This window comes from Acomys russatus, chromosome 32 (assembly GCF_903995435.1).
Source record: "Acomys russatus chromosome 32, mAcoRus1.1, whole genome shotgun sequence".
Taxonomy (NCBI): Eukaryota; Metazoa; Chordata; class Mammalia; order Rodentia; family Muridae; genus Acomys; species Acomys russatus.
Genome location: NC_067168.1, coordinates 33,768,163 through 33,795,967, shown reverse-complemented (window position 1 = coordinate 33,795,967; position 27,805 = coordinate 33,768,163). Strand labels below are relative to the sequence as shown.

Genomic DNA, 27,805 nt, shown 5'->3' with positions numbered 1-27,805 from the left:
TTAAACAACGAATTGCCAACATAATCAGGACTCGAATCTAGTTCGCCCGTATTCGCTGTTCTGCTATCTGTTCCAATATTCTATGTGCCTGTCAAGAGGGTCCTTAGATATTCAGGTCCTTTCCGAAAACAGAGACTGCCCCCAAACAACTGAAACCCAACCACACGCTGCTAGACCCAGCTTGCAAGGTGTTAGAACAGCTCCCTTCCTCCTCCAACTAGTCTGGCTCTCAAACCAAGCGCACGTGGGTGACACTCTCGCGGCTTGTTTCTGCCCACACACCGCCCTAGCTGGATATGTAAACGTTTGCTTCAAGCAATCACCGCAGGCTGGAGACACATCTTTGCTGCGACCTGACGGAAGACTAGTGGGTACAGCTCCCTACAGAGCACTCGCACATCTCTGCACTTTACCCCCAGTGAGACTGCGATCACGTCAGTTCAGCCTCCCCGCCATCCCACGGTCTTCAAAGGGGGAATCCGGCCTCTGCAGGAACTCTAGACCAGGGAGATGTGGTCCACCCGAGCCCTTTCTCAACTGCACCGAGGCGGAAGCAAGGCGCAGAGGGAGTACACTTCAAGCTACGCACATCCGGGGCCGACCCCGAGCCTGTTCCTGGTGCCAGTGTGTGGGTAGGGCACACGTGCATCCCCTGTAGCAGGTATGCATCAGGTGTGGAGATCTGGATGAGAATGCTTGGACCGCCACGTTGACTTTTGAGACAGAGACTATCCCTCACAGTCACGGGGAAGCAGGCTTGGAGAGAGGGCGCGCTCCCCTGAGTCGTTTCGTATTTGGGATAGAGTTGTGTCAAGACGTCGAGCTTTGGTTCCTTCTGAAACTGGGAAGGAACAGGCGGACCGAGTTGCCTCAGGAGTCCGTCTGAGCCTAATTTGTGTCCTGCCCAGTGTATTTTATAGCTTAAGTAACCGTGGGCAAGTTGCTACCTTCTTCTTGGAGCCCTGCCTTTGAGTATGTGGCAGTTAGCAGGTACTCAGCAAATGCCAGTTTGGACCTTATTTAGTTTGCTTGAAAGTACAGGGGGCCACCGATTTTAAGTCAGATAATTTATTTGTGTTAACTTAATATAGCATTGTTAATTTTTCAACCTTCAATGTATGCTAATGTCTGGGATCATGGATAAATTAGAGGGATAATTTCAGCTTCCAAATAGTAACGGTACACAAGCAAGGCTCCCAAGCATGACAGTCTCCTGCCATCTATTAGTGACTCCCTGGTGTGTGATATACTATCTTCCAGGCCCTTGACATTCATTGGTCAAGACACCATTCACCAGAGAGCTGGTGGTGTTTTCCCCCACACTTTGGATGAACAAACTAGAAGTCAGAAACAATGACTTGACTGAACTCACTCACACTGAGGTCTGACATAGGTCTGCCCTACTCCCAAGCCTACACCTTGACTATCAACAGGGAGCAAGTTCTACCAATTCAACCTACTTCAGCTGAAAATAACAAAACATTACTCGCCAAGACAAAAAGAAATCAGACGGGTGGTTTGAGCATGTGGATATAGTCCAGGAGGTGACAGATTAAACGCACACTCTTGTCAGACAGTTTTTTGAGCCTTTCCGCATCTTCCTTTAGGGTGACGACATCTGAGAAACAAAGCAATGGAGAACCAGAGCCCATGACCCATCCTTCTCCACCCAGCCCAGCCCAGGGATCACTCCCAACCCCTACCTCGGGAACTGATAGCACAGGGGAGACTTAGGAGCACGGAAACCTTTCTCCAAGACATGAAGCTTTGGGGCCGAATACTTTGGACCTTCCTATCTGGTCCCAGGGGCAGGAGGGGAGTCCCCCAGGGCTGGGCCTGCAACTCACGGAAGCCTTACTCATGTCTGGCTGGGCTGTTGAATGCCACAGAGATGGTCAGCCACTGGACGAAGGTCTTTGAGGAAAGAGGTATCCCAGAGCCCCGGGAATCCAGTGAGTACATCGTGGCTCATGTCCTTGGAGCCAAAACAGTTAAGTGCAATGTTAGGGAGGCTAGGAAGAGGGAGGAGGGAGAACTCTGGGGAACAGATATTGAGGGGCTTTTGTTTGTTTTATTTGTTGCCTCAACCAGGATGCTTGATTGAGACTGGTGGGATTTTTTTTTGGGGGGGGGGGAGCAAATGTTTCAGACATATTTATTCATTCATCCAACAAAGTATTACAGTGCGTTCCAGGCACTGTGGGTTCAGGGATGATTAAATGGCTAGTGTTGACTGAGTCCACAGACATTGTCCACACAAGAAACCTGGCTGCGTGTCCCTAGACCAAGGGAACCAGCCTCTCATATTCTCCATGGGGACAGTTTCAGAGCCTGAGACCAGAACTTTGGACCAAGCCACTGACCCCTCAACAACTGGAGTGCATCCAGGAGCTATGTAGCCATCGGTTACAGAGGTGAGCGAGCGCCCGTGGACAGATCTGAGGACTCTACAGAGATCCGTCCTTCCTTGGTTCCACCAAACTATGGTCAGGGAGGAGTGAAATGTCTACGGACTAGGGATCTGTTGGCGAGGGGATGCCTAGACTGTCCTAGGGTGTTCCCGTAGCTACAGCAGTCCTCAGTTCAGCGCTGGCTTTATTAATCCTGGCCCTGGTACCGACGACTCTCTGGATGCTCCTCCTGCAGGATGCCGGTGCAGTATATCCTTGGGGAGTGGGACTTCCAGGGCCTGAGTCTGAAGATGGTACCCCCAGTGTTCATTCCTCGGCCAGAGACAGAAGTGAGTATGTCACTAGGGCAGGAGGGAAATGAGGAAAGGTTCATGGTACCTGTCTTGCCCAAGACTTCCTCCAGAGGGTGCTGGAGCCCTGTGAACGCCACTCACTGTGTCCTCCCACTCTGTCTTGCTGGCTAGGTTGGCTGGCTGTGATAGAGGCCCTCTTGCCCTCTCTCTTTGACACTCTTCACATTCCAAGCCTCTGCCCCAACTCCAAGGACTGGAAGGGACACAGAATGCTTCAAGTAGTGCTGTTCCTGTGCTCAGCTCATCGTGGCCCTTCCTCAGGAGCTGTCTACCCTATAGGCCGTGGCAGACTCAACCCATGGAAAGTAAATGGCCTCCAGCAACTTAGAGAGCATGGGGAAGAAGAGAGGGCTCTAGCTGGACACTGAGGCCTGGCATGAGCAATGTGACTTCATAGGTGATTGCTACCTACTCTGGGCTCAGATGATGGATTGTTGACCTGTCAGGACAGGCTGTGGCTTGGTGGTCCACTCAGGTGTTCATTGTCTGGTCAGGTGATTGCTTGTGTCAGGCCCTCAGATTACTAGAGCTGATGATTGTGTGGCCCATGCACGTTGTCCCTTGGGGATACACCCTGATCTGGGAGAGATGTTTCTCTATCTTTGGACTTCCTCTTTGTTGAGGCAGAGCTGAGAGCTAAGGAGTGGATTCTGGAAGCCAGGCATGGTGGCGGCAGAGGCAGGCAGATTGCTGTGAGTTCAAGCCCAGCCTGGTCTACAAAGTGAGTCCAGGACAGTTAAGGCTACACAGAGAAACCCTGTCTCAAAAAAAAAAAAAAAAAAAAAAAAAAAAAGAAAAAAGAAAAAAAAAAGTGGACTCTGGGGTGAAGTGGGACTGTATAGGCCATGGTGACAAAAATCAGAGGGCACGAGACTCTGAAAAAGGTATTTCTGGAGAGATCTCCCAGCACATAAACATTTCTTGGGAAAACTGTCCCGTTCCACCTTTACTAGCCAGGGCCTTTGAGCTGCCAGTCTTTCACCCTTTCAATCACTGTCCCTTGGTCATGACTCCTCTGATCTGTCTGGAAAGATGGCTCAGTGGTTAAGAGCACTGGCTGCGCTTTCAGAGGATTCAGGTTCAAGTCCCAGGGCCCACAACAGTGGTTTACAACCATCTGTAACTACAGTCCCTTGAGATCTGATGCCCTCTTTTGGCCTCTATGGGCACTTCATGCACCTGGTACATACATACATGCATGCATACATGGCTGGTACATATGCATACAGGCAAAATAGTATACATACCCATTAAAAAAAAAGCATCCATTAACCACCTGGCTTATTCCCTTATCGTATGGCAGGGCTGCAGGAAGTCTGAGGCCTTGAGAAGTCAGGGTGGTCAAGGCAGGGACCCATGGGCAGCACCTGAACTTTCTGGCTCTATCCTGTTTAGAAGTGACATGACTTGGGATGGGGTATGGATACTCCAAGCAGGATGTTGCCTGTCTTTGAGGGGATTATCCTGTAGCTTTCTCCAAATATGTGACTTCTGGCCAGATCACTTGTCATCCTTGGAGAACATAGGAGGGCAGCTCTCATGGTGGCCTTTGTATCCTCTTGGAGCTGACCTGGTATCTGCCATGTGTTTGTGGATTCTGAGTGCTCGGTGTGAGCTTTCAGCTCCTGTGTGCCCCACGCACTCGCACTCGAGGTGGGTCTCAGCCAGGAAGGCAGCTTTGCTGCTGGAGGAGGGGGAGAGTGAGGACGCTGTGGTTGGCTGGGAGGCCAGGTCTGCCTCACTGTACAGACATTTCCGAGAACTCACCAGGTTTGCCCCCATGGGAAGCCACATCAGACAGGGGTGCTTTACTGAGAAATCAAGAGGACGTGGGTTGTGGCAGGGAGTGGAGAGAGCGGGTGCAGGGGAGGGGGTCACGGAGTCTATATTCTCTATCCATCAAAGAGCGGTTTTTGATGGTGGGTGTGAAAGTCTGAAATGCAGAGTTGCAAGTGGCTTGTGGCCTGATGAGTTTGGTTTTCCCTGGGGCCATATATACAGTGGGAAACCTAAGGCTGGGGTGTGAGCCATTTGCATCTCCATGGTGTGGTCTGACTGTAGGCTGGGAGAGGCTCAGTGCTGTAATTGTTTCAGGGAGGCAGTATACCTGACTAGGGCCAGCCCACCAGGGATGTGATCCTGATAGAGGGTGTGCATGGTGCTTGCATCCCGCTGAGACTGCGGGGCTACCCAAGCTGCCCCTTCCCTGCCATGGTCTCACAGTTCTCTCTGTCATACTATGCTTTGAATTCTTGCTGGATTCAGTTGGAACAGATGACCTGGCTCTGTGACTAGCTTGGCTCAGAGCCAACAGCTTTAGGTAAAGGGACTGTCTTCACTGCACAGGGAAGAACTTTCTAGACTTCCTGGATGTGGTAGCAACATAGATAGTTCCCACATAGTCCCCCAGATGGTCCTAAAATTAAGACAAGCTTTCCATAGTCTGTGGTAGAAAGGAAAGGAAGAGGCTACTGGTAGCAGTGGGGGCCCAGTCCGCCAGCTTCACACCCTGCCCCAGGTGGCCATTTGCATAGTTGGTATGCATGTCTGAGGTCAGGGATGCCTCTGTGAGGTGGCTAGCCAGTGTGGGCTGGCTGAGGGGTCATCCTCCAGCCAGAGTGGGCCATTTGTGGCCAGGAAACCCAGAGAAACTCACACCCCTAACACAGGCAGCCTCACAGTCACAGCCCTAGATTGCAGGTCCTTCACTGGTCATACGCCCAGCTTGCTGCACACACCCCTCTGCTCCTCACTCCCTCCCGGCATAGGACTGAACCAAGCTTCCTCACCTGTGGGAGTATAGAAGAGGCTTGAGGCACGGAGGGCTGCTCCAGCTCTCCAGCTTCTGTTTGCTTTGGACTCATTTCCTTTGGTGTAAGTGAGCACTGCCACTGAGATTGGGGGCCTAGAAGGACAAAATGCCTGTGGGACTCAGCAGGACAAACTTACAAGGAAAGTAGGTTTGGGTGACCTGGTGCCGTTTGCTCCACAGGGCCTGGCTGGTGCTGGTGGGTCAGGCCCAATGTCCTCTCACAATTTAACATGACAAGAGAGGCAAACCCTGTCCTAGATCTTCAAGTCAGGTTGAAGACCTTTGGGTTGTAGAGATGCCACTGCTCTGGCAGAAGTGATGATGCTCTAAGGAGACAGATGTGTCCCCCCGGTCTCTCAGATGGTTGAAACAGTGGACCCCAAAGAAGTAGGAATTTCCTGAGAAGTTTCATGCACTAGTCAGAGGGGGAACATGTCTCCCACCAAGAGATATCAGCTGTAATCACTTGGAACCACCTGTCAGAGCACCTGACAGGGTGAGAAGACTGAAACCCAGATAATGGAGGGTCAGTAGTGGGCAGGACCACACCTTGGCGTGAACTTTTTAGATTCGCTCATCCTTGGCCTGCTGCTTACATTTTGATCTCACTTGAGGACTCTGAAGATCAGCTTGAGGGGTTTGCAGATCTCTTTGTTTCTCCCCCCAGTGTGGCCACACTGAATAAACTAACTTACTTCCTCCTTTTTTTCTTTTCTGCTTTCTACTTTTAATTTGACTCTTTTTATTGGCTTATTGAGGATGAGTGTCCAGGTCTGATTTGGGGCACAGTTTGTGAGCTCCAGGTCTGATAACAGACACAGGGGCTAAGGGAGGTTTTCTTCGAAGGGGATCTCACCTGCTGCTTCTTCCCAGCTTCCTGAGCCTTGAAGGGGCCTCTGCCCATATCCAAGGGGGGCCATCTTTGAGAAGAGGCCACGTTGCCCCTCCCCTGATGCATGCCTGGATCCCCTGTACTCTGGCTAGAAACATTTCAGCTATGGGACAGCAGCAACCTTCACCCTTCATGCCCAGCTAACCCTGTATCCACCATATACTGCCTGTGCAGCCAGTAGATGGTGAGCGAGCCCCCAAACCCTGTCACAGTGGTGGGTACCATCCAGACAGGCTCTTATGCTTTGCCATGTTCTGTTTATGACACAACCACCTGCTAGTATGAGACTCGAGCAAGGACGTGTCCCTGCCCCATTAAGGGAATTTCTTGTCCCTTTGGCCTAAGAGTCTCCTGGGAAATTCCCAAAGTCAGCTCTGTGTAAATGCTGCGGACATAGTAGCCACCTCTGGTGTATTTATCTCTCACCACCCCCATGGTACCAGGGTGGAACCCAGGGCCTTACATATGCTAGGCAAGTGCTCTGCCTTTGAGCTATATTCTCAACTCCAAGCCTGATTCTTGACCCCTGTGAGCCACAGTTCAGGCTCCAGGTAGGGCCTTGACCCTTGGGTGTTAATATCTATGTGAGCCAGTGGTGACAATCCAACAGATGAACACAGGCTCTAGAAGCAAGACCAGGCACTGCGGGGTTGGCTGTCAAACATGGGTCTCAGCATTTCTTGAATATAAGGATGGGTAGATGTCTGGAAGGGCATAGCTGGGGCTTATTGTGCATGGATGCAGCAGGTGAGGGATCAGTATGTGGTTCTGATTACTCTTCACTGTGTTCCTGAGAGGAATGCTCAGTTCTGCACACGAGTAAACTGAGGCGTGGAGGGACAGAATGAACCACCCAGGGTCCTTGCCAATGTGAAGATCTGTTTGGCTATGGCTGTCCCCCACCTCCCTTCAGTAGGAGCCAGCTGCTTGGACTTTGTTGTCAATTGCTTAAGTATGGCATCCAGTCTGATCCAGACCCTCTGCCTTCCAGGAACTGGTTGGCTGGGTTTTAGAGGAAGTGGCCCAGAGGCCCCCTGCAGTGGGAGCCCAAGGTGGTCCCCTCATTCTGGAGGTGGGCTGTGGATCAGGAGCCATTGCCCTCAGCCTGCTAAGCCAGCTCCCCAAGGTAAGCCCCTTCTACATCCCTCTACCCTGCCTTTAGCACATTGAGACAGTCACTTGTGGTCTCTTCCATTCACTGGTCCTTCCTTCCCCCACGTCCCTCTGCTAGAAGCGCTGAGGGAAAGTGGCTGGAGAAGGAAGGTATGCCCAGGCCAGCACGGCCATAGCCTCTGACTTGCAGCCTGGCTGTCCAGCCAGAGCCTAACCACGGGAAGATTTCGTTACATATTCCTTTCTTCTTGGGACCTAGAGGAGGATTCCTAGTCAGGCATCTCCCAGAACTCCAGCTCTCTTCCTTTGTTCCTGGGGCAGAGTCAAGTCGTTGCTGTGGATAAGGCAGAAGCTGCTGTTAGCCTCACCCGTGAGAATGCTCAGAGGTAGGTGGGCTGGGAGGTCCAGAAGGCCAGCGCTGGGCAGTCGGACCCTTTACTGGACTCTGAACTTGACCTTTATTCTAGTGTCAAACCTACTACTAGTGTCTGACTTGCACTCTTGAGGGAGAGAGGCAATGAGGGTAGCCTGGCACTGGTGCCATGGGTTTATGAATGGACGGACTATGAGCAGTACTGCTGATATAAGGACGGCTCGCTTTCCCTCCTGGTCCTTGTAGGCAAGGGTAAAGGCTTGCATTCTGTGCTCACCACCACGTCTCCATCTCTCCAGGCTTCAGGTGCAGGACAGGATTCGGATCATCCCTCTTGACGTCACATCAGGTATATTCCTCTACACATATTCTTGGCATGGGAATCTTGGAGAGAGGTGCTGCTGGTGGGTGAGCCAATGCAGAAATGGGGTAAGGGTTTGCCAGTAATCATACCTGTGGACCATCTCAGACCAGTCCTTGCTGAGGGCTGACAAAGTGTTATTGTCTGTGGGGTCAGGGAACCATTGGGGGAGGGAGGAAAGGGGCTCAGAGCAGCAGTGGGGTCAAGGCATGCCCAAATCCCAGAAATCTATCCTGAGATCAGTAGGAATAGGACCACTCCCGCCCTGTCTGCGGCCTGTGTGGCCTTGCACATTTAGCCCTGTGCCCACACCCTTGCCCTCCTTAGGAGGTCACATAGCCTGACAGCAGGTTAATCTTCCTCTCTCCTTATAAGGTGATGTCCAGCAGCACCTGGAATTCCTCTTTATGCAAATGAGGCATCCCCAGCACACTAGCCCTGGCCAATGATGTACACTCACCTCAATAGCCCCTATGCACCCCCAAAGGTTTACATAGCCTTTGTTCCCCACAAATAAATGAGCTGTGTCACTGAAACTGTCTCTGAGTCTCTCAGCCGCCTGAGGTCTCCATCTCCAGCCGTTCCTGCCTTGCTCCCCTCCAGGGTGCATGGAGGGGAAGTGGGCCAGGAATGGAAATGGTCTTCTTGGCTGACCTGACCCATGAAGGCCCATGGAGTCACTAGCCCTCCCCCCTTTTTCCTCGAGACAGGTTTCTCTGTGTAGCCATGGCTGTCTGTAGAGAATTTTGGCCTCAAACTCAGAGATCTTCCTGCCTCTGCCTCCCAAGTGCTAGGATTAAAGATGTGCACCACCACCGCTCAGCCACAAGGTCTTTCTTACCTGCTGGATCCCCTAATACAGATAAGTTTAACTTGGGTTTATTTACTGACAAGAGGTAAACAGATGTTCAAAGGAAAGTAGTTGGGAGACAAGTATGGTGGCTTATACCTGTAATCTTAGCAGCAGCGAGGCAGGAGGACTTCTATGAATTCAAAGCCTGTCTGGGAAACATAGTTCTAGACTGGCGTGGGATACAAAGTGAAGCATCTCAAAACAAAACAAACAAAAAAAGTCAAACAAATTAAACAACATCAAAGAGAAAACCTTAGGATCAAAATACATATGTGCCCTCCTTGCATCCACCTGGCCTGGAAGAGGTGGTGAGGCATTGCCTGGCACCATGTCAGGATGTGTGCCAGTTCTGATTCTTCTGTTACTCATGGAGTCCCCAAGCTTTGTGTGAGTGTTATACACCTGGGTTAGCATCCGGTACAAGTGGGGCCTAGAGACAGCCATGAGGGGTTGTCTGAGGATGGCAGAGTAGCCCTCCATATGCTCTCAGACTATATTGGTTATAAAGCAGCACGGTGAGGCCAGGCGCCTGCAGAGCAGAGAAGCCCGTCCTCTGCCTCTGCATCAGGGAGGGCTTGCTGGAGGCGGCACTTGAATGTTGCTTACTGAGGAAGCCCTGACAGGGAGGAGAGAGCACATGGATAGTCTAGGTAAGTGGCCGCATGTCAGAGCATGTCCACTCCCAGGCAGCCTGCTAAGCAGGGACTGGAGCTTATCAGGTCTAAAGACAGGCCCATAGTATGCCTTGGGGAGTGGGATTAACTAAGGGACAATGGGCAAGTGGAGCTTTTACAAGTTGTGGGTCATTGATGCTGTGTATCCACTTCTTTGCCCATAGAGGGGTGCTGGACACAGCTTCTACCCTGGGGCCCCGTGGACTTGGTGGTCAGCAACCCTCCCTACATCTTCCACAAGGACATGGAACAACTGGCTCCAGAGATCTGCAGGTACAGGGTGGGTGGGACAGCAGAGAAGGTCTAGGAGGTGGCCCTCCCATCTGGAGAAACAGTGCAGAGCTGGAGAGTAATGCAGAACTGCTCTGTAGAGCCTGCAGGCTTCCTGGGGACGTTTTTGCCTTTGTGCTTCTGACTCCTGGAGCCCTGGAGCCTCTCTGAGCATCTGTTTCCCACTTTGAAAGAGGAGTGGGCAGTAGTGCTTGCAGGCCCTTGGGAAGGATTTTGCGTCAGGCATAGTGAAGCCCTGTAGAAGGTACTCACAGGGGATGTGTCATTTTACACAAGACCAAGGCCTAGGAGGGAAGGTGTCCTGTTAAAAGACCCACGAGAGCTCAGTGGGAAAGCCATCCTGTGTTCACATGGCCAGAAAGGCCAGTGTAACCACACGTCCCTACATAAGCAGTGGTAATATGGGTTGGGGGCTGGCTCTTCTTTTCTGGGCCTAGTCAGGTCAGCTTTAAATGCTCCAAGGGCTCTGTCAGTGGGACTCAGCAAGTCCGTCCATCCCTGCTCCATGGAGGGTTGTCTGCAAGAGAGGGGAAGGAAGGGGAGGCTGCTAATGGACCCTCAGCTTACCTATCAACCTGAGCCCAGCGGGCCCTTGTGAAGGCCTACCTGGGCTCTCAACATCAGCACACACTCCTTCCCCAGGCTCTCACCTTCCACTGTTTTCCCATTCAGTTATGAAGACCTGGTGGCCCTGGATGGTGGTGAGGAAGGCATGGACATCATTACCCACATCTTGACCTTGGCACCCCGGCTCTTGAATGCCTCTGGGTATGGACACTGGCCTCCTCCTCTTCCATTGTGTAATTGGCATGCCTTAGCAATCACTGTGTCCCCGCCTCTTGCAGGCCAGACAACCTAGAAACACAGGTCCTGGCCCTGGCTACTCGAGCTGACCCATCTCTCCTCCATGTAGAAGTATCTTCTTAGAAGTGGACCCAAGGCACCCGGAGCTTGTCGGCAGCTGGCTTCGGAGCCGGCCTGACCTGCACCTTAGTCTTGCGGCTGTACGTAAAGACTTCTGTGGCAGGTAAGGCTACAGCTCCCATAGCCACGTCACTTCCATGCACTCCACAGCCCCCACCACTTGCACATTCCTTAGAGTTCAGTTGGTACCCAGATACTCATTCTGTCTCCTCAGGCCCCGGTTCCTGCATATCCAGAAGTCTGCATCATAGTGTGGCTTATCTATAAAGGCCCGGCCAGGGCGCTAGCCTGCTGGGCGCTTGGCTGACCCTGCGGGGTGTTCTAGGAGGGAGGTGTACAGTGCCTTCCCAAACCCGAGGCATGACCCATGGTTCTGTGATTCCTTATGATGGATGTTCCTAGGAGACTCAGAAACATGGATGGAGTGTTCTTCCTAGGGCAGCAAAGAACAGAGATCCCAGAGCTGGGTGAAACTGCTGTGAAGATGTTGGGAAGTGTGACCAGTGAGGTCTTGAGAGAACAATAAATGACGAACCAGCGTTTTTTTGTTTGGTTGGTTGTTGGTTGTTTTGTTTGTTTGTTTGTTTTAATGTGCATGGTGTTATGCCTCTCCTGGGCATGGCTGTGTCTGAGGGTGAGGATGGGGCTGAGGGTCTTTGACATGTGACCCTGGGGTTGTATACACACATTCATTTAAGTGAAGGTTTGAAACAGTAGGGTGGGGGGAAAACCTACAGGACTTTAGTTTGCTTTTACTGACTATCCTTTCCAAACATAGAAATTCAAGTTTGGAATTAAAATAACCCACATATGTCTCCCTGGTTGGTGCACTGGCTTGTGACCATGATCCCAACTCTGGGCAAATTCCCAGCTACCAGAAGGCCCATAGACTAGCCTGCTGTAAACACCAACAGGAAGCCGCTCCAGTTGGTGAGTGTGGACACAAGACTGCATCTGGGTGGCTCCCAAAATGTTTGAGACACTAAGCAAGTTCATCCCACCTAGCTCTCCCCTCACCCCACCCCCCACATTTGCAAGGACCTGACCTAAAGTGCCACAGCCAGAGGCAGTGTGCTCTAAAAGGCAACAGCTCTGCCAAGACAGGAACTGGGTCCCAGGCCAGAGTCTTGCAGTTGGACCTCAGTCGTCTCCTTTCTCTCTGAGGAGCGGACGCTTGAGTCCAGGACCAGGGCAGGAAATAGCCTCGTTTTATTCTACTCTACATCAGCAGAGTAGAACATTCATGCTGGCATCCGACTGCCCACTGTCGAGGCAGGAGGGCCAAGCTGGTAAGGCCTGCCTGAAGTCCTGTGATTCAAGGCACTCACAAGGGACAAGTCCCGTGAGAAAGGAAGTTAGGGCCTCACCTTCTGGAAGTCTGTGTTTCTGGACTCATATCTGGTGTAAGTGATGTCTGCTGCTGTGGTTGACAGGCATGTGTGTGCTGGCAGAGATCACACTAAGGGTCGCAGAGCCCCAGGATCCAGCCCTGGTGACCTACCCTGTGTCCAGCCCTAGATATGTGGCCCCCAATCTGTCTCTGGCTTCCTCTAAAGGAAAGAGCCCGGCCTTTCCCTTATGCCTGTTCCAGAAAGAACCTAGGTGGGTAACCTGGGCTACAACCAGAGCAGGGCTCCTCACCTCCTGAGCCTCCTATGCCATTTGACCTTTGCTTGTCAAAGCCTGTGTGAATAGTGCCTTCTCTCTCTCTTGCCTCTGCCCTTTGGCTCTGGCTGTCTTCAGACATCTCAGGGCAGCTGTCCTGACCTCACAGCAGTCTGTGGCCTCTTGTCTCAGTGCTCAGTTCCCTGACGTTTTTTCTGTGTTGGCCTTAGGCCTGTTTCTGAGGTAAGGCCTTGGGGAGCCTGCGGGTCTGGCACCCAAGAGAATACAACAGTGGAGAGAGACGGTGGAGGGGTAGTTGGGGTCATTGGAACAGGATCCACCCTTGGGACAACTTCCTTCCCAGAAAAATGTGGGACTTGACTCCACTGGGATAAAAATCCAAGCCAAGTAGAGTAGCAAGGCAGGGCCTCCAGACTGGAGCTACCAGCCTAATTTGGTGAGCCATTGCATGTAGGGTGCTGAAGCCATCCCAACCAAGTCTGTCCCTCACCAGGGTGTGACCTCGAGCAGATGACTTTGACTTTTTTCAGCTTTGGCCTCTAAACCTTGAGAACGGGACCAAAGTCCTTTACCCTAGAGGGTGGTTGTGAGATTTTCTTGCTACATTGTGGGTGGTTTTGTTGCCTCAAGCCATGATAGAGAGAAGTCCCTGCACCCTGCTGGGTCAGCTCAGCACCAGGATGAGGCAGGCAGAGACAGTGCACTGAGCGAAGGAAAGGTGGCAGGATTTTAATCCTGAGGGGCTCTTGGCGACTCTGCCCTCTGGAGATGGAGCCACCAGGAGCAGCCACATCCTCCCATCACTGCATCTCCCCACCAGGGCCTGAATCCCTGAGGCCCAAGCCACAGCAGCCAGGGCTCCACTCTGAGAAAGACAGGCTCACATGCCCTGTCCTCTTCTTTCTCCTGGTGGGAGTGCCAGAAGCTTGGCACAAGTCAGGGAATCCCTTGGGGACAGTGCAGGAGAATGCAGTTGTACACGATGCTGTCCAGGCCCTTCAGGCCCTGAGGTCTTAAGTCCAGAGCCTGGGAGAGCAGTTCTGTCCCCTTCAGCAGGTGGAGAAACTATGGTCTTGCCTCACAGTTAAGTGCTTTTTGTAGCTCCCCATGGGGCTTATTCAGCTACCTTATGAAAATCTGTCCCCAGCTACCAGTATATCCTTTTCTGCATGTGCACTTCCACGGTCACTAGGCATCTTCCCAGTCTCTGTTCTAAACCTTAACTGGATCCCAGGACCCCAGGATGGTCTCTGTGTCCTCCAGAGTGCTGTCTGAAGAGGCCATAAGTAAGCGGTCAGGATAGAGGGTTCCACCACTGACAGGTCTGTGAACTGCTGGGATGAGGTGGGAAGCCCATTAATCTCTGCAGCCTGGCCTGTTTCTCTCTATTCACCTTAGATTCCTTACCGCCCTGGACCTCAGCTACCATGCAGTGCCCTCCCCTGAACACCTTCCCCTAGCCCAGGCCAATGCAGCCTTCTGGAGTGCCCTTGGCCACCACTGCCAATCCATGTCATAGCTGCTAAATTCAAATGCACCTGCCCTGACCTTGCGCTCTAGCTGTCCCCTACACACATCTCTGTCAGTGCCCTGCCTATATATCTGTCCCCTGAATTCAGAAACTTTCCTCAGGTCACATTCTGGGAACCCCTGTGCGACTGGCACGTTCAGGTTTAGTAAATGTCCCCTGATAAACAGACAGGATATCCATTTTCTAGACTAGAGGCTGGAACTTCCTGAGTGGTCCATATCTGACCTGACAATAACACCCACATATTCCAGATGGTAGAGAGAGGAAGCCATGAGGTCTGGCCTCCTGCCTGAGCCAGGCAGCTGTTCAAGTTGAGCCATAATCACTTTGAGGGCTCCAGTGCACCTGACACCCGCCCTGCAGCCATGCCAGGAGAACAGGCTGTCCTTGGCGGCAGCGGGAGCAGGCGGCAGCGGGAGCAGGCGCCAGGGTTCCTGGAGCTCTTGGCCTTAAGCAGCCCCCAGTCAAGGTGGTGACTAAGGTGGTGGCCTGATCTCTATGAACTCTTTGCCCCAGAGGAGACCCTGGGTTTGACCCTGTAGGCACTATAATGGTGAGTAAAGACACCTATGTCCTCATCTTCTAACCCATGACTATTACCCTATATGACACATGCAAGTTGTGTGTGTGTGTGTGTGTGTGTGTGTGTGTGTGTGTGTGTATACATACATGCACATGGAGGCCAGAGGCCTCAATCACCAGCTTATGTTTTGAGGCAGGGCCTTCCACTGACCCGGACTTCTCCCATTACACAAGCCCCAGGGTTCCTGCCTTTGTCCATGCCGGGCTTACAGAAGCATGCAGCCATGCCCAGCTTTTGCACGGGTGCTGGGTATCCTAACCCCGGTCCTTAAGTTTGTTTACCAATTGATCCTTCTTCCCAAACATGTAACTAAAAATCTAAAAAAGTAAAAAAAAAAAAAAAAAAGTGCAGTACAATCACAGGTGTCTACAGGAAGGAGAAGACAGAGGTGTCAAGGGAGAGGAACCAGGTCAGGATGGTGTGGTTGCAGGAGGAAGGAACTGAGAGCCAAGGAATGCAAACAATTTCTTCCCTAATGTCTCAGGAAAAGAATGAAATCATTTAAGCACAGTGGGATTCATTTTGGATTTCAAACCTCTACAATTATACAATGTGGTGGTGTGTATTGTTTTAAGTTTCAAAATCTGTGATAATCTTTTACAGCAACTATGGGAGATCTTGGTGCTCTATGGAGCTTGGGTTAGTCACTTTGTATTCTTTTTTACTACACTGTGTGTGTGTGTGTGTGTGTGTGTGTGTGTGTGTGTGTGTGTGTCCCTGCCAGAGCATGGTAGTGGATGTCAGAGGTAAACTTGCAGGATCCAGTTTCTATTGTGTGGGTCCCGGGGATTAAACTCACTTCTGCAGGCTTAGCCTTCAGTACATTTATCCAGGGTCATCCTGGCTAGCCTTACTCTATTCTTATGCCTTACAAGGAGGAATGATTAGTTTGGCTCAGAGCTTCAGCCCAGGATTGGCTGGCTCTGATGGGCATGTTACAAGGCAGAAGCACGGTGGAGGAAAGCTCCTCACCTCATGGCAGCCAGGATGCAAAGAGAAGAAAGAGTCCAGGGACAGTGCAGACTTTCATGGCTAGCCTTGCTTGTCAACTTGACACACCTGGGAAAGGGAGCCCTCGAGTGAAGAACTGTCTCCATCAGTTTAGCCTGTAGTCACATCTGTGGAACATTTTCTTCATTGATAATTGACGTCAGCGGGCCTGCCCACTGTGGGGAGCACCATCCCTGGGCAGGTGGCCCTGGGCTGTACTAGCTGAATGGGAAGCTGGGAGCAAGCAGTGAGCAGTGTACCTCCACGGTCTGTGCGTCAGATCCTGCCTCTGCTCTCATGTGTGAGCTCCTGTCCTGGCTTTCCTAACCTGTAAGCTGAAATAAACTCTTCCCACCACAGTTGGAAGGGGGAGGTTTTGATCCATGTTTTATCACACAGCAAAAGAAACCAAATGACAACACACACTTTAGTGTTGTTGCTTTGACACAACATTTCTCTGTGTAGCCCAGGCTGTCCTGGAACTCACTCTGTAGACCAGGCTAGCCTTGAACTCAGAGATCTGCCTGTCTCTGCTGGGCAGGGATTAAAGGCATATGCCACCACCACCCAGCCAAAAACACATACTTTTATATAAATCCCAGCTTCTTTTTCTTCTTTCTTTCTTTCTTTTTTTCTTTTTTCTTTTTTCTTTTTTTCTTTTTTTTTTTTTTTTTTTTTTTTGAGACAGGGTTTCTCTGTGTAGCCCTGGCTGTCCTGGACTCCCTTTGTAGACCAGGCTGACCTCAAACTCACATCCACCCACCTCTGCCTCCTGAGTGCTGGGATTAAAGTCTTGCACTGCCGCCACCACCACCACCTGGCCCTTGGGCTAGTTTTAATTGTGTAAGTTCTGCCTGGGTCCTTGTCCCTGCTTCTCACGGAGCTTGTGTGGTTGGCCCAGCACATCCTCCATATGTATGTCATGATGTGAACTGAGCTGTGACTAAGCGGAAAGCCTGACCACCCTCCATGTTGGTGGATAGCTGGGCTCTTTCCAATCACCCAGATAGCCCTCAGCTTGTGTAGGACTGTGTCACCACTCTATCCTGGAACTGAATCTGGTTGTCCCTAAGGATCTTAGTGTTCTGGTTCAGATACCTTGGAATAGTTCAGAGACCTGGGACTAAGGAGGCAGCCTGGACACAGATCCCCTGGACATAGTTTGGATGAAGCCAGAGGACTTGTTGGTGCTAATAAACGTGAACCGTACGGAGACTTGTATCTAAGTTCCAATTCTCCCTTCCCCCAAGCAGAAGTAGGCACAGCAGACTGGAAGGGGATGAGGCTGCCACTGGTGCCCACCTCACCATCAGAGACACAGGGATTGGCATAGCTAGGTCCTGAGCCATCTCCTACAGAGCTCAGGGCTAAGACCCACCTGTTGGAACGGGAGTGGAAGTTGCCAGAGCTGTCCCACAGGGCTTCCCACAACCACAGCAGCTGCCTAATCCTGGCACATGGAACACAGCATCAGGATCTCAGTCTCTCAAGCCAGGCTCCAGAGGGACAGCCAAACTCAAGGATCTTACCAGAGTTCACACAGCGCTTGCCTCCTGACTCCTGGTTCAGCACTCTCAGACGCCATCGTTTCCAAAGCCCTATGGCCAATAGGTGGCGCTTCTATGAGTCCCCGGATAGCTAAGTGGTTCTCAATGACCCTTTCACAGAAGCCACCTAAGACCATCAGAAAACACAGCCGTGTACATTGCAGTTCATAACAGTAGCAAAATTACAGTTAATGAAGTAGCAACGAAAATACTTTTATGGTTGGGGGTCACCACAGCATGAGGAGCTATATTAAAGGGTGGCACTAGAAAGATTGAGAGCCTCTGATACAGCTTGTATACTAAGAATTCTGATGCATAAAACCCTCTGGGTTAGGTTCATGAACCCACATAAGCCACATTTGCTCAACTGTAGCACTGGCTATGTGGAAACCTATGTCGAGGTCCTCTCTGAACTCCTGACAGTTGTGAGGAGAGGGGAGGTCCTTCACTAGACTAAATGAGTGCATCTACTCCTGAAGGAGTTAGTTGTGCACCCCTACCCTGGCTGTCTGGGCTTCCTGAGGGACTGTCTTAGGTAAGGGTCCTATTGCTGTGATAAAACACCAGCTTCCCAATGTAGTGTGTCTTTGGGGGGAAGGACGACTCAAAACAGGGCAGGAACCTAGAGGCAGGAGCTGACACAGAGGTCATGGGGGTGTGCTGCCTACTGGCTTTGTTCAGCCTGCTTTCTGAGAGCACCCACACCCACCAGCCCCAGAGAGGCTTCATCCATGGTGAGCTGGGCCCTATCACATTATCAATCAAGTAAACACACCACAGGCTTGCCCACAGGCCAATCCGGTGGAAGTTTTCTTTGTTTTTTGTTTTTGTTGTTTGTTTGGTTTTGGTTTTTTGAGACAGAGTCTCTCTGTGTAGCCTTGGCTGTCCTAGACTTGCTTTGTAGACCAGGCTGGCCTCGAACTCACAGCGATCCGCCTGCCTCTGCCTCCCGAGTGCTGGGATTAAAGGCTTGCGCCACCATGCCCAGCCCTTCCAGTAGGAGCATTTTCTAAACTGGGCCTCTTTCTTCCCAAATGACTCTGGCTTGTGTCAAGTGGAAGTAAAACTACCCAGCATGGCAATCTAAAATGACCACTGGGTGTCTCTGGCCTTATAACCAGGCCTGTGAAATACAATTTTAAGTCTCAAAGGCCTCTTTTCTTCCAGATAACTGCCTACTAGTCCTGTAGGTGGTCAGTAAAGGCCAATTTACTAGTTGAGAGAGTAAGACAAACAAAGGAAGGTTACCTTGGTTTTGCTAGGGGCCTGAACTGAGCTAACAGAGCATCCCTGACCCTTGGCCTAGCCGGGTCGTCCCTTTCCCAGGGCCTGGGTCTCCTTATGGCTTGTGCTTCTCAAAGCAGAGGCAGCCACCGAAGTAAGTGTATGCCTGTGTAAGGGCATCAGATCCCCTGGAACTGGACTTAAAGACAGTTGTGAGCTGCAATGTCGGTGCTGGGAAACAAACTGGGTCCTCTGGAAGAGCCGCGCACGTGTTCTTAACCACTGAGCCATCTCTCCAGCCTCATGTTGGATTATCTTAATCAGCCTTCACGCTGTCCTATAAGTCGGAAGCTATGAAGCCCTCATTTTACAAATAAGAAATCAGAGCATGGTCTAAAGATATGGTGGAGAGCGGGGATGGGGGGGGGGGGGTGAGTGTAGGGAAAATGCCCGGGGGCTGGAAGGCGCACAAGTAGCGATGTGTGTGTGTGTGTGTGTGTGTGTGTGTGTGTGTGTGTGTGTGTGTGTGGTGCAAAGTGAGTAGGAGTGGCCTGGCTGAACTCTTACTTATTTTTGCATGGTACAGGTGCTTTGCCTGTATGTACGTCTATGCATCCTGTACATGCCTGCTACCCATGGAGGCCAGAAGAGGGCATCAGATCCCCTTGGACTGGAGTTTCAGATGGTTATGAACTCCCGGGTGGGTGGTAGGAATTGAACCAGGATCCTCTGGAAGGGCAGTTAGTATGCTTAACCACTGAGCCATCTCTCTCCAGCCTTGGACAGGGGCCATGGGAGGCGGCTAAACACAAGGTTTTTGAGCTGAGTTCCAGGGTCATGTAGGCACTGACATTGCTCCTTCTGGGCTCAGGCAAGTAGCTGCGACCATCCAATCTCTAGAGTTGGTCCTGGGCTACAGTGGTGGCAGGAGGCATCCTGGATGAACTGACTCACAGCCATCACTGAGGAGCTGAATGGGGGTAAGGATGGGATAAGTGTGGCCCAGGGCCCTGATTGGGACTGGAGGAGCTTGGGACTTCTCTAAGCTGAAGACTGAGGATCTGGAGACAGTGAGTCTAAGAATAGAGGGTACTCTCAGAACATCCCAGAGGTAGCACTGGGCATCCAGAGATCTAGATGTGGCCATATGGGAGCATGGCATCCATTTGGGAAGATGCTCCCAGGCCTTGGGGCTGACCATAACAGTAACAAGGCATCTGCCATGTATAAGCAGTGATGAGCACAAGCCCTTGGTCCTAAGTCAGACATCAGCACATCAGGTATGCCTCCCTGGCCCACTGTCAGGATAGACCAAGGCCTGTCCAAGGTCATACAGCAAGTGTCTGTGCTGGGGATTGTGCCCCCTAACATCTGGGCCCGAGAGAAGGTGAGCAGGCCATGGAGGCCACCTGCATCCTAGGGCCTTACCTCACAGAGGATTTGGCAGCTGGTTACAGTCCCAGAGCCAACATAGGCCAGGCCCCTAGGCAAAGGAGGAAATGGCCAAACCAAATAGCACCAGGCTTTGGTGAGCCCTTGGCTGGCCAGCTTTCACATCCCGCTGCAGAGAAACCAGACAAGGAGCCCTGGGTGTGGGGCAGAGAAAGTAAGTGGTACCGAAACAGGACTCCCTGACTCTGAAGCTGAGGTGGGGCTGGCAGACTTCATGCTCTGGTTCTTGACTGGCAGGTGAGTTAAGGAGGTAAGTCCCCACCCAGCTCATTGTGAGGAGGAAGTATTTATTTCAGGTCCTCAGGGCTGGAAGGTTCTAGAAGGAGGCACTGGATGGATTTGCCTAAAATCTCTTTTTGCATACACTCCACTGCTGAGGACTTTTTTAAAAAGAAGAGTCTCACTATGTAGGCCTGGCTGGCCTGAAACTTGCTGTGCACACCAGACTGACCTCGAACTCAGCAGAGAGCCACCTACCTCTGATTCCTGATTGCAGGCTCTAAAGGCCTGTGCCGTCATGCCTGGCAACATTCTTTTTCATTTCACCCCAGCCCCTTACAACTGAAGAGCTTGTTCCTGCAAACCAAGTTTCATGTGACATTCAAATACATATTTTTTAAAAGGGTGAAAACAACATTTTAATGTTTAAAGATTGAAACTCTTCCTTAGCATAAACTCTAGCAACATGAACAGCAAAGAATGACAGTGCCTGCCCCGGGGCCTATGATGGGCTGGTTTTTGTTTTGTTTTAATTTAAAAATGTATTTAAGCTAGGCATAGTGATGCACAGCTGTAATTCCATCACTCGGGGAAGCAGAGGCAGGTGGATCGCTGTGAGTTCCAGGCCAGCCTGGTCTACAAAGCAAGTCCAGGACAGCCAAGGCTACACAGAGAAACTCTGTCTCAAAAAACCAAAAAAGAAAAATCCATAAAGATGCATTTATTTTAATTTTATACATACAGGCAGCTCGCCTGCATGTATGTCTGTGCACCACAGGCATGCAGAACTTGTAGAGCCCAGAAGGGACTGGAGTTATAGGCAGCTGGACGTGGAAACTGGAATTAAAGTCCCAGTCCTCCGTAAGAGCTGGAGTCACACTGCCTGCGGTGGGTGCTGGGAACCAAATCCGGGTCCTCTAGAAGAGCAGAGATACTCTTAACTGGTGAGCCTTCTCGACTGTCGCAGGGATTAGGAGGATGCTTACACGGGCCTAAGAATCCTTTTTCTTTCAATGCTTGATTTTCATAACAGGACCAAGGGCCGGGCATGGTGGCGCACGCCTTTAATCCCAGCACTCGGGAGGCAGAGGCAGGCGGATCACTGTGAGTTTGAGGCCAGCCTGGTCTACAAAAGTGAGTCCAGAACAGCCAAGGCTACACAGAGAAACCCTGTCTCAAAAAACTCTAAAACCAAGCAAAACAAAACAACAGGACCAAGGGACTCACAGATCAGTTAGGAGCAGTGACGGTACCTGACAGTCTCCGACTGCAGCAACAGGAGAAGACTCAAGCGCAGGCCATGGGGAAGACCGATGTGTTACAGTGGTGGGCTACACTTGTTCGGGTCTGTGGTGTTTAGTTGTGTGGGACGGGGATGTACACACACCGCAGCGGACCTTTAGGGGCCAGAGCACAGTTTGTGGAGCCTAGTCTTTCCTCCCACATTTACGTGAGTTCCAGGGATTGAAGTTGGCTTCATTAGCCTTGCATAGCAAGTGCTTCCCTCACTGAGCCATATCACTGGTCCTAAAATTGCTTATTTATTTATTTTTTACTAACTCTTTTAGTTAGCATAAAAAGATAATGCATTTTAAAGATTTATTTATTTATTGTATATGAGTGTTTTATCTGCAGAAGAGGGCATCAGATCACATTATAGATGGTTGTGAGCCACCATGTGGTTGCTGGGAGTTGAACTCCAGACCTTTGGAAGAACAGGTGGTGCTCTTAACCACTGAGCCATCTCTCCAGCCGGATAATGCATTTTTATTGTTAGGTTTTCATATATATACACATATACATTGTATCCCTCTCCCCCTGCCACTTCGGCTACCTGGGCAGGGTTTCTCTATGTAGCCTTGGCTGTCCTGGAACTCTCTTTGTAGACCAGGCTGTCCTCTAACTCAGAGATCCACCTGCCTCTGCCTCCTCAGTGCTAGGACTAAAGACATGAGCCACCATTGCCTAGCTATGTTGTATTGTGTTTTTATTCACTCCCCACTGTTCTCCCACCCCTTCCCCCATCTCGTTTGTCCTCTTCCTTCCAAATGGTTCCCCCCTCCCACCTTCCTGACATATGTAAGTATGTAGGTGGCATAGAGAGAAATATTCTTTACGTATGGGAGAAACAACCTGTCATTTTGTCTTGCCCCCATTACCCTCCTCCTCCCTCACAATCCCTCTTCTGGATACTTCCATGCCCCGTGTATGCTTGTATATGTATTCTGCTTACGATATTTGTCTTTCAGAATCTGAGTAATTTCACTTAGCGTGATGACCTCTGCTCCGTCCATTTCCCAGCAATGTTTATTCTTTAATATGAAAAAGAGAAAAGGGGAGGTGGGGGCGGGGGGAGGGAAAGAGGAGGGAGGAGGGAGACAGGAAGAAGGAGAGAAAAGAGAATGGAAAGAAAGTTGGAGGAGGGTCAGTAAGATGAGGTAAAGGTGCTTGCTGTCCAGCCTGATGATCTGTGATGCCTGCGGAAGGAGAGAAACGCAAATTGTCTTATGATCTTCACATGCACAAATAACGTGATACAAGAGATAAATGTTAAAACATTTTACGTTGCCCAGCTTTGGTGGCACACACGCCTTTAATCCCAGCACTTGGGAGGCAGAGGCAGGCGGATCTCCATGAGTTCGAGGCCAGCCTGGTCTACAGAGTTCCAGGACAGACAAGGCTACACAAAGAAACTCTGTCTCAAAACCCTCTCACCCCCCCCCCCAAATTACATTAGAAGGGAGGGAGGAGGAAGGGACGGGTGGGTGGGGTGTCAGGGGCATCATTTTCTGCTGTTGACTGTTCAGTTCCTGAAGCCTCGGGGGTCCCCAACTCTCCTGTCCTGGAGGCGCCTCCTCCCACCCAGCCTCTGTCCCTACAGCTAAATCTGGGCCATTTGTTTCTGATAGGTCCCTGGAGTCCATAGCTCTGACCTGGTGGCACAGGACACGTGCCAGGTACATGATGCCTGGTTTGAGACAGGAGAAAAAAAAAATCCGAGCGGTAGGCGTGGCCTAGGGGCTTCCCCAGGCTTCGTGGTGCCTTTTAAGATGGGCAGACTGGGGAACCCAGGGCCCCACAAAGCCTTGCGTTTCTCTGCTTCTGGGTACCTTCATTTCTGGGAACTGGCTGTGCTTTGGAAAGAGAGAAATGAGAAGCAAAACCCCTTTGGGCCCCAGCATAACTTCCACCCCCACCCCACCCCCGTTTCTGCCTTCTTCCGCTGAGTCACAGTTAAGAGCCAGGCACCTCAGCCTTCCTAGGGCCACCCGGGTGGGGCAGGATTCAGGGTCAGGTGAGGACACAGCATCCTAGACAGATTCTCTTCCCCAGTGTCCTCTTGCGAGTGGTTCTGGGGCAGCTAAGGGCTGAGACCACCTCCCCAAGCTTATGGGAGGGGCAACGGAGATCCTTTCTATGTCCTATCAACTGTATGCCAGAGCCAGGGAGGTGGGATGGTTCAGGTGGTCCTTTGGTTCCATGTCTTTAGGGAGCTGATGGATGGAGTAAACACAGACTCCTCCTGATTGGCTCCCAGTGACAGGGTCTGGGTCTTTAGGATTTCTTTTGTCAGCAACAGGGACAGACCCAGGTTTTGTCTTCTAGAGACAGCTGGCCATATTATACATGCCTATTACAGGGAACTACACACATGCCTCTTCACAGGAATGTGCGAGCATGTGCATGAGTCTGACACTTGAACACTGTCTGATATTTATGATGATAAGTTATCCATACAGACCCTCCCTTGGGTGGAGGAGCTCTAGGCTCTAAAAGCTGGATCAGAGCTGTGTGTGTGTGTGTGTGTGTGTGTGTGTGTGTGTGTGTGTGTGTGTGTGTGTGTGTGTGTGTTTGAGTATTTGTTGTGTATCTGAGTGTATATGTGAGTGTGGGTGTATGTATGTCTGAGTGTATGAGTGTGTGAGGGCGTATGTGTGCGTGTTATTATCCTGTCTCAGAGGCCCAACCACCACCTCTGAGTCATGGCTGCCTGTGGAAACTCCAGCACATCATCTCCATTTCATAGAAAAGAAGGCTCAACCTCTGAGGATCTCTCTGACTTTGCTTGCCTAGTGTCACACAGCATTTTGGGAGTAGGTATGGCAGGGAGATTACGCAGGTTCCTGATCTTTTTTGGCCTGGTAGTTGGAGCCTGACACCTACTAAGGGCTGTCCTCTATCAGCCACCCAGAACAGAGGCCATTGACTCAAAGAATCTAGCTCAGGCCCAACCCCAGGTCCTCCTAAGCCCCAGTGACCTTTCCCTAGGCTCCTCTATTCCCCACAGCTTTGCTAATAGTCTTGGCCTCCTGGGATCCATTCTCTCTCTTTAGCACCCCACTTCTGCAGAAATGTTCCCCACCTTCTTCATCCTTGGGATTTTCCTGTGATTCTGGCCTTCCATTCTAGCCTTTGTCCACTTCATGTCCACCCACCAAGGCTAAAACTGGCCCCTGTGTCACTTTCTCTTTTCCTTTATACTGTTGTGTTGGGCTGGGGTAGATATCTCAGCAAGTAAAATGCTTAACATGTCATGCGTGTGCACACACACACATGCATACACACACATGCACACACACACACACACTGTGAAAGCTGAGTTTGTATCCACCTTGTAAGCAAACGAGTTAACCTGCCATGTCAGAAAACATTAAACTTGTTTAGAAACAAGGGTCAGAGTACCTCTGCTTTATTGGAAACAAGGGCTGTCAGCTCCTCAGCTGAGCTGGCAAGGGTACAGAAGTGGAAAAGAACTGTGGCACGCAGTCTCCTAACACCCAGCCATGGCTCCTTGGCATCACTTCCATAAAAGCTACCTGCGTTAGGGTCCTTGTCTCAGTGCTCTGCTGAGGGACACAGGGAAGCTGTGTCTAGAAGGGAGCTTTGTGGTCCCAGGATGGGATGTGAAGCACATTTTAGATGCCATCTCACTTTGCCATCTCATTTTGGCTTGCTTTGAGTTTTGGTTTTTCAAGGCAGGGTTTCTCTGTGTAGCCCTGGCTAACCTGGACTCATTTTGTAGACCTCAAACTCACAGAGACCCACCTGCCTTTGCCTCTTGAGGGCTGGGATTAAAGGCATTGTGCCACCATGCCTGGCTAATTTTGAAGTATTTCATTTATCTAAGAATTCATGGTGAGGTAGACATTGGATGTTTTTGCCAAAATTATTCCAAATTTGCCTGTTGGAAATTACATCTGGACAGTTACCATTCTTTCCTCACCTGAAGCACAGTCCAAACTTATAAAATACCAGTTTCAGATAGATTTACAAGGAACGCAGGGGCATTACCAGTGCCAGGGACTGGATATAAAGTGGCTGGTGCAGGGGAGTAAGTCTGTAATCCACTCCCATGATAATAGTTCAGGCTCCAGGGAGACACAGGCAAGGTCTCCTGGTCTGACACAGTGTAAACGCAACGGCAACGCAGCCATTGTGGAGGATTTGAGCTGTAGACTGAGAAGATTCATTTTTATGAGAACATCTAATGCTCCCCTTTTCTGAGGGGTAGGGGAGGCGGGATATGGGGGAGAAGGAGGGAGAGTGGGACTGGGAGGAGAGGAGGGAGGAGGCTACAATTGGGATGTATAAATAAATTAATAAAAAAGAAACCATTTAACACATCTTAATAAAAACTTCAGGACTAAGGGTGGGCCTCAACTAGCCTGGCATATAGGAGACTGTGACTTGCGTTACCATCTCGCCAGCAAGAACGACGCTGCACACACAGGATCCTTCTGCAGTAAAGCTTTAATGCGTCTTAAGAGGGAGAACATAAGCTTACGACAAGTAAAATGGAGACCCCAAACAGCAGAAACCCATCCCTTATATAGGAAACTGTTCTCCGCTTAGGATGTGTCAGTCCCTGATTGGCTGTTACTCATCAGGCGATATGACGCCACGGGAGAGGCAGAGCACAACAAGTGGAAAGTTCCTTCGCACATGCGCAGATTACTTGTTTACCAGTTTGGGACACAGGATGTCAGCGCCATCTTGTAATGGCGAATGTGAGTGCGGCCTCTCACAGGAGACCCTGGGTTCAATCTCTAAAAAGATAAAATAGAAAAGTGAAAAATTAGGCTGGGTGGTGGTGGTGCACACCTTTAATCCCAGCACTCGGGAGGCAGAGGCAGGTGAATCACTGTGAGTTCGAGGCCAGCCTGGTCTACAAAGGGAGTGCCAGACAGCCAAGGCTATACAGAGAAACCCTGTCTCAAAAAAAACCAAGGGAAAAAAAGTAAAATTTTAATAAATTAATTTTAACTTCATCTTCACATTTTACATTATTATAAAATATATAATTTATTACTTCAGTTTTTGTTGCTGCTGTGCTAAGTTTTTGAGACAGGGTCTTCCTCTGTAGTCCAGGCTTCCTGGAACTCACTCTGTAGCATAGGGTGGCCTTATACTCATGTCAATCCACCCCCAACCTCCCAAGTTAATTTCTTTTAACTAGTTAATGATTAATTTTGCGTCTGTTTTTATCTCCGTGTGTAGGAGGGGCCCCACATGTGGGTGAGCACACATCATGCACATGCGTATGATCATAGGAGCCCCTGGAGGGCTGAGGCTACCCTCAAGAGTCTTCCTTGATTTCTCTTTGCCTTGCTCTTTGATGCTCTCAGACTCTGCCCTCCTAACCCTGGAACCGTGGCAGGCCACCATGCCTCAGGGACACTTAACATGGGTTCTGAGGAAGGGAACTGCCGTGGTCACCACTTCACCCGCGGAGCTCCCTTCCCAACCTGTATTTCATCTCTAACAAATCATCTCACGCCTAGCATGGTGGCGCACGCCTTTAATCCCAGCACTCAGGAGGCAGAGGCAGGAGAACCGCTATGAGTTCAAGGTCAGCCTGGTCTACAAAGTGAGTCCAGGACAGCCAAGGCTACACAGAGAAACCCTGTCTCGAAAAACAAAAAACAAATCATCTCACAACAACAGATGTGCCGATTTTTCTGTGTGTGAGTGTCTGCGTGTATCTGTGGGCACCACGTGTGTTCCACAGAGGCCGGAAGTGGGCATCAGAATCCCTGGAACTTGAGTTACAAGTAGCCGTGTGCACTGGGAACTGAACTTCTATAGACCAGCAAGTGCTCTTCACTGCTGAGTCATCTCCCCAGCCCCGATTTTAGTCTTTTAAAAATATTTTTTTTGGGGGGGGAGGCTAGGTGCAATGTTTGCCAAGTATGCCTGATTGATTCCCAGTACTGTATAAAACTGTGCATGGTGGCACGTGTCTATAATCCCAACACCCAGAAGTTTAAGGCCCTGTCTCAATAAATACAAAATATAAATGCTGAATCTGTGTTTTAAAATACTTTCCAGTTTTGGTATTTTTTTACTTAACATTTTAAAAATACTCTTGGGTTATACTGTGTTATTTTAACTTTGCAAACCATTACTGTCAAAAGAAATAATTACATGCAATTCTTATAATAAATGATCTTGTAAGTGCTTATAATAACATGATCATCTTTTCTAGAATAAATACAAGAACAACTAGTGATCCAGGAAACATAGAGAATGCATTATGAGCTAAGTATATCATTCTTCTTACTTAAACTGCAGACCC

At 50.4% G+C, this 27,805-nt stretch overlaps 1 protein-coding gene across 2 annotated transcripts; it reads left to right on the top strand.

Annotated features, from left to right (window-relative positions):
- The first annotated feature begins 1,191 nt into the window (after positions 1-1,191).
- Hemk1 (HemK methyltransferase family member 1) lies at positions 1,192-11,326 on the top strand. Of its 2 annotated transcripts, none has more exons than XM_051140490.1 (10): positions 1,192-1,952; positions 2,323-2,414; positions 2,647-2,740; positions 7,460-7,594; positions 7,903-7,967; positions 8,254-8,303; positions 10,007-10,115; positions 10,806-10,901; positions 11,047-11,160; positions 11,272-11,326. In XM_051140490.1, the coding sequence occupies exons 1-10, from the start codon at positions 1,881-1,883 to the stop codon at positions 11,306-11,308; spliced, it is 864 nt and encodes a 287-aa protein (XP_050996447.1). In that variant the 5' UTR covers positions 1,192-1,880; the 3' UTR covers positions 11,309-11,326. The 2 variants fall into 2 exon arrangements, with proteins under 2 accessions (XP_050996447.1, XP_050996446.1); XM_051140489.1 differs by having other exon boundaries at positions 1,194-1,990.
- Positions 11,327-27,805: the final 16,479 nt, after the last annotated feature.

What these genes read in the sequence shown, in the direction of transcription:
- Hemk1 (XM_051140489.1), top strand. Translation starts at nt 1,760, where the DNA reads ATGAAGCTTTGGGGCCGAATACTTTGGACCTTCCTATCTGGTCCCAGG. An exon ending in TGTAGCCATCGGTTACAGAG is followed by an intron (nt 2,415 to 2,646) that starts GTGAGCGAGCGC and finishes CTCCTCCTGCAG; the next exon opens with GATGCCGGTGCAGTATATCC. An exon ending in TGCTAAGCCAGCTCCCCAAG is followed by an intron (nt 7,595 to 7,902) that starts GTAAGCCCCTTC and finishes TTCCTGGGGCAG; the next exon opens with AGTCAAGTCGTTGCTGTGGA.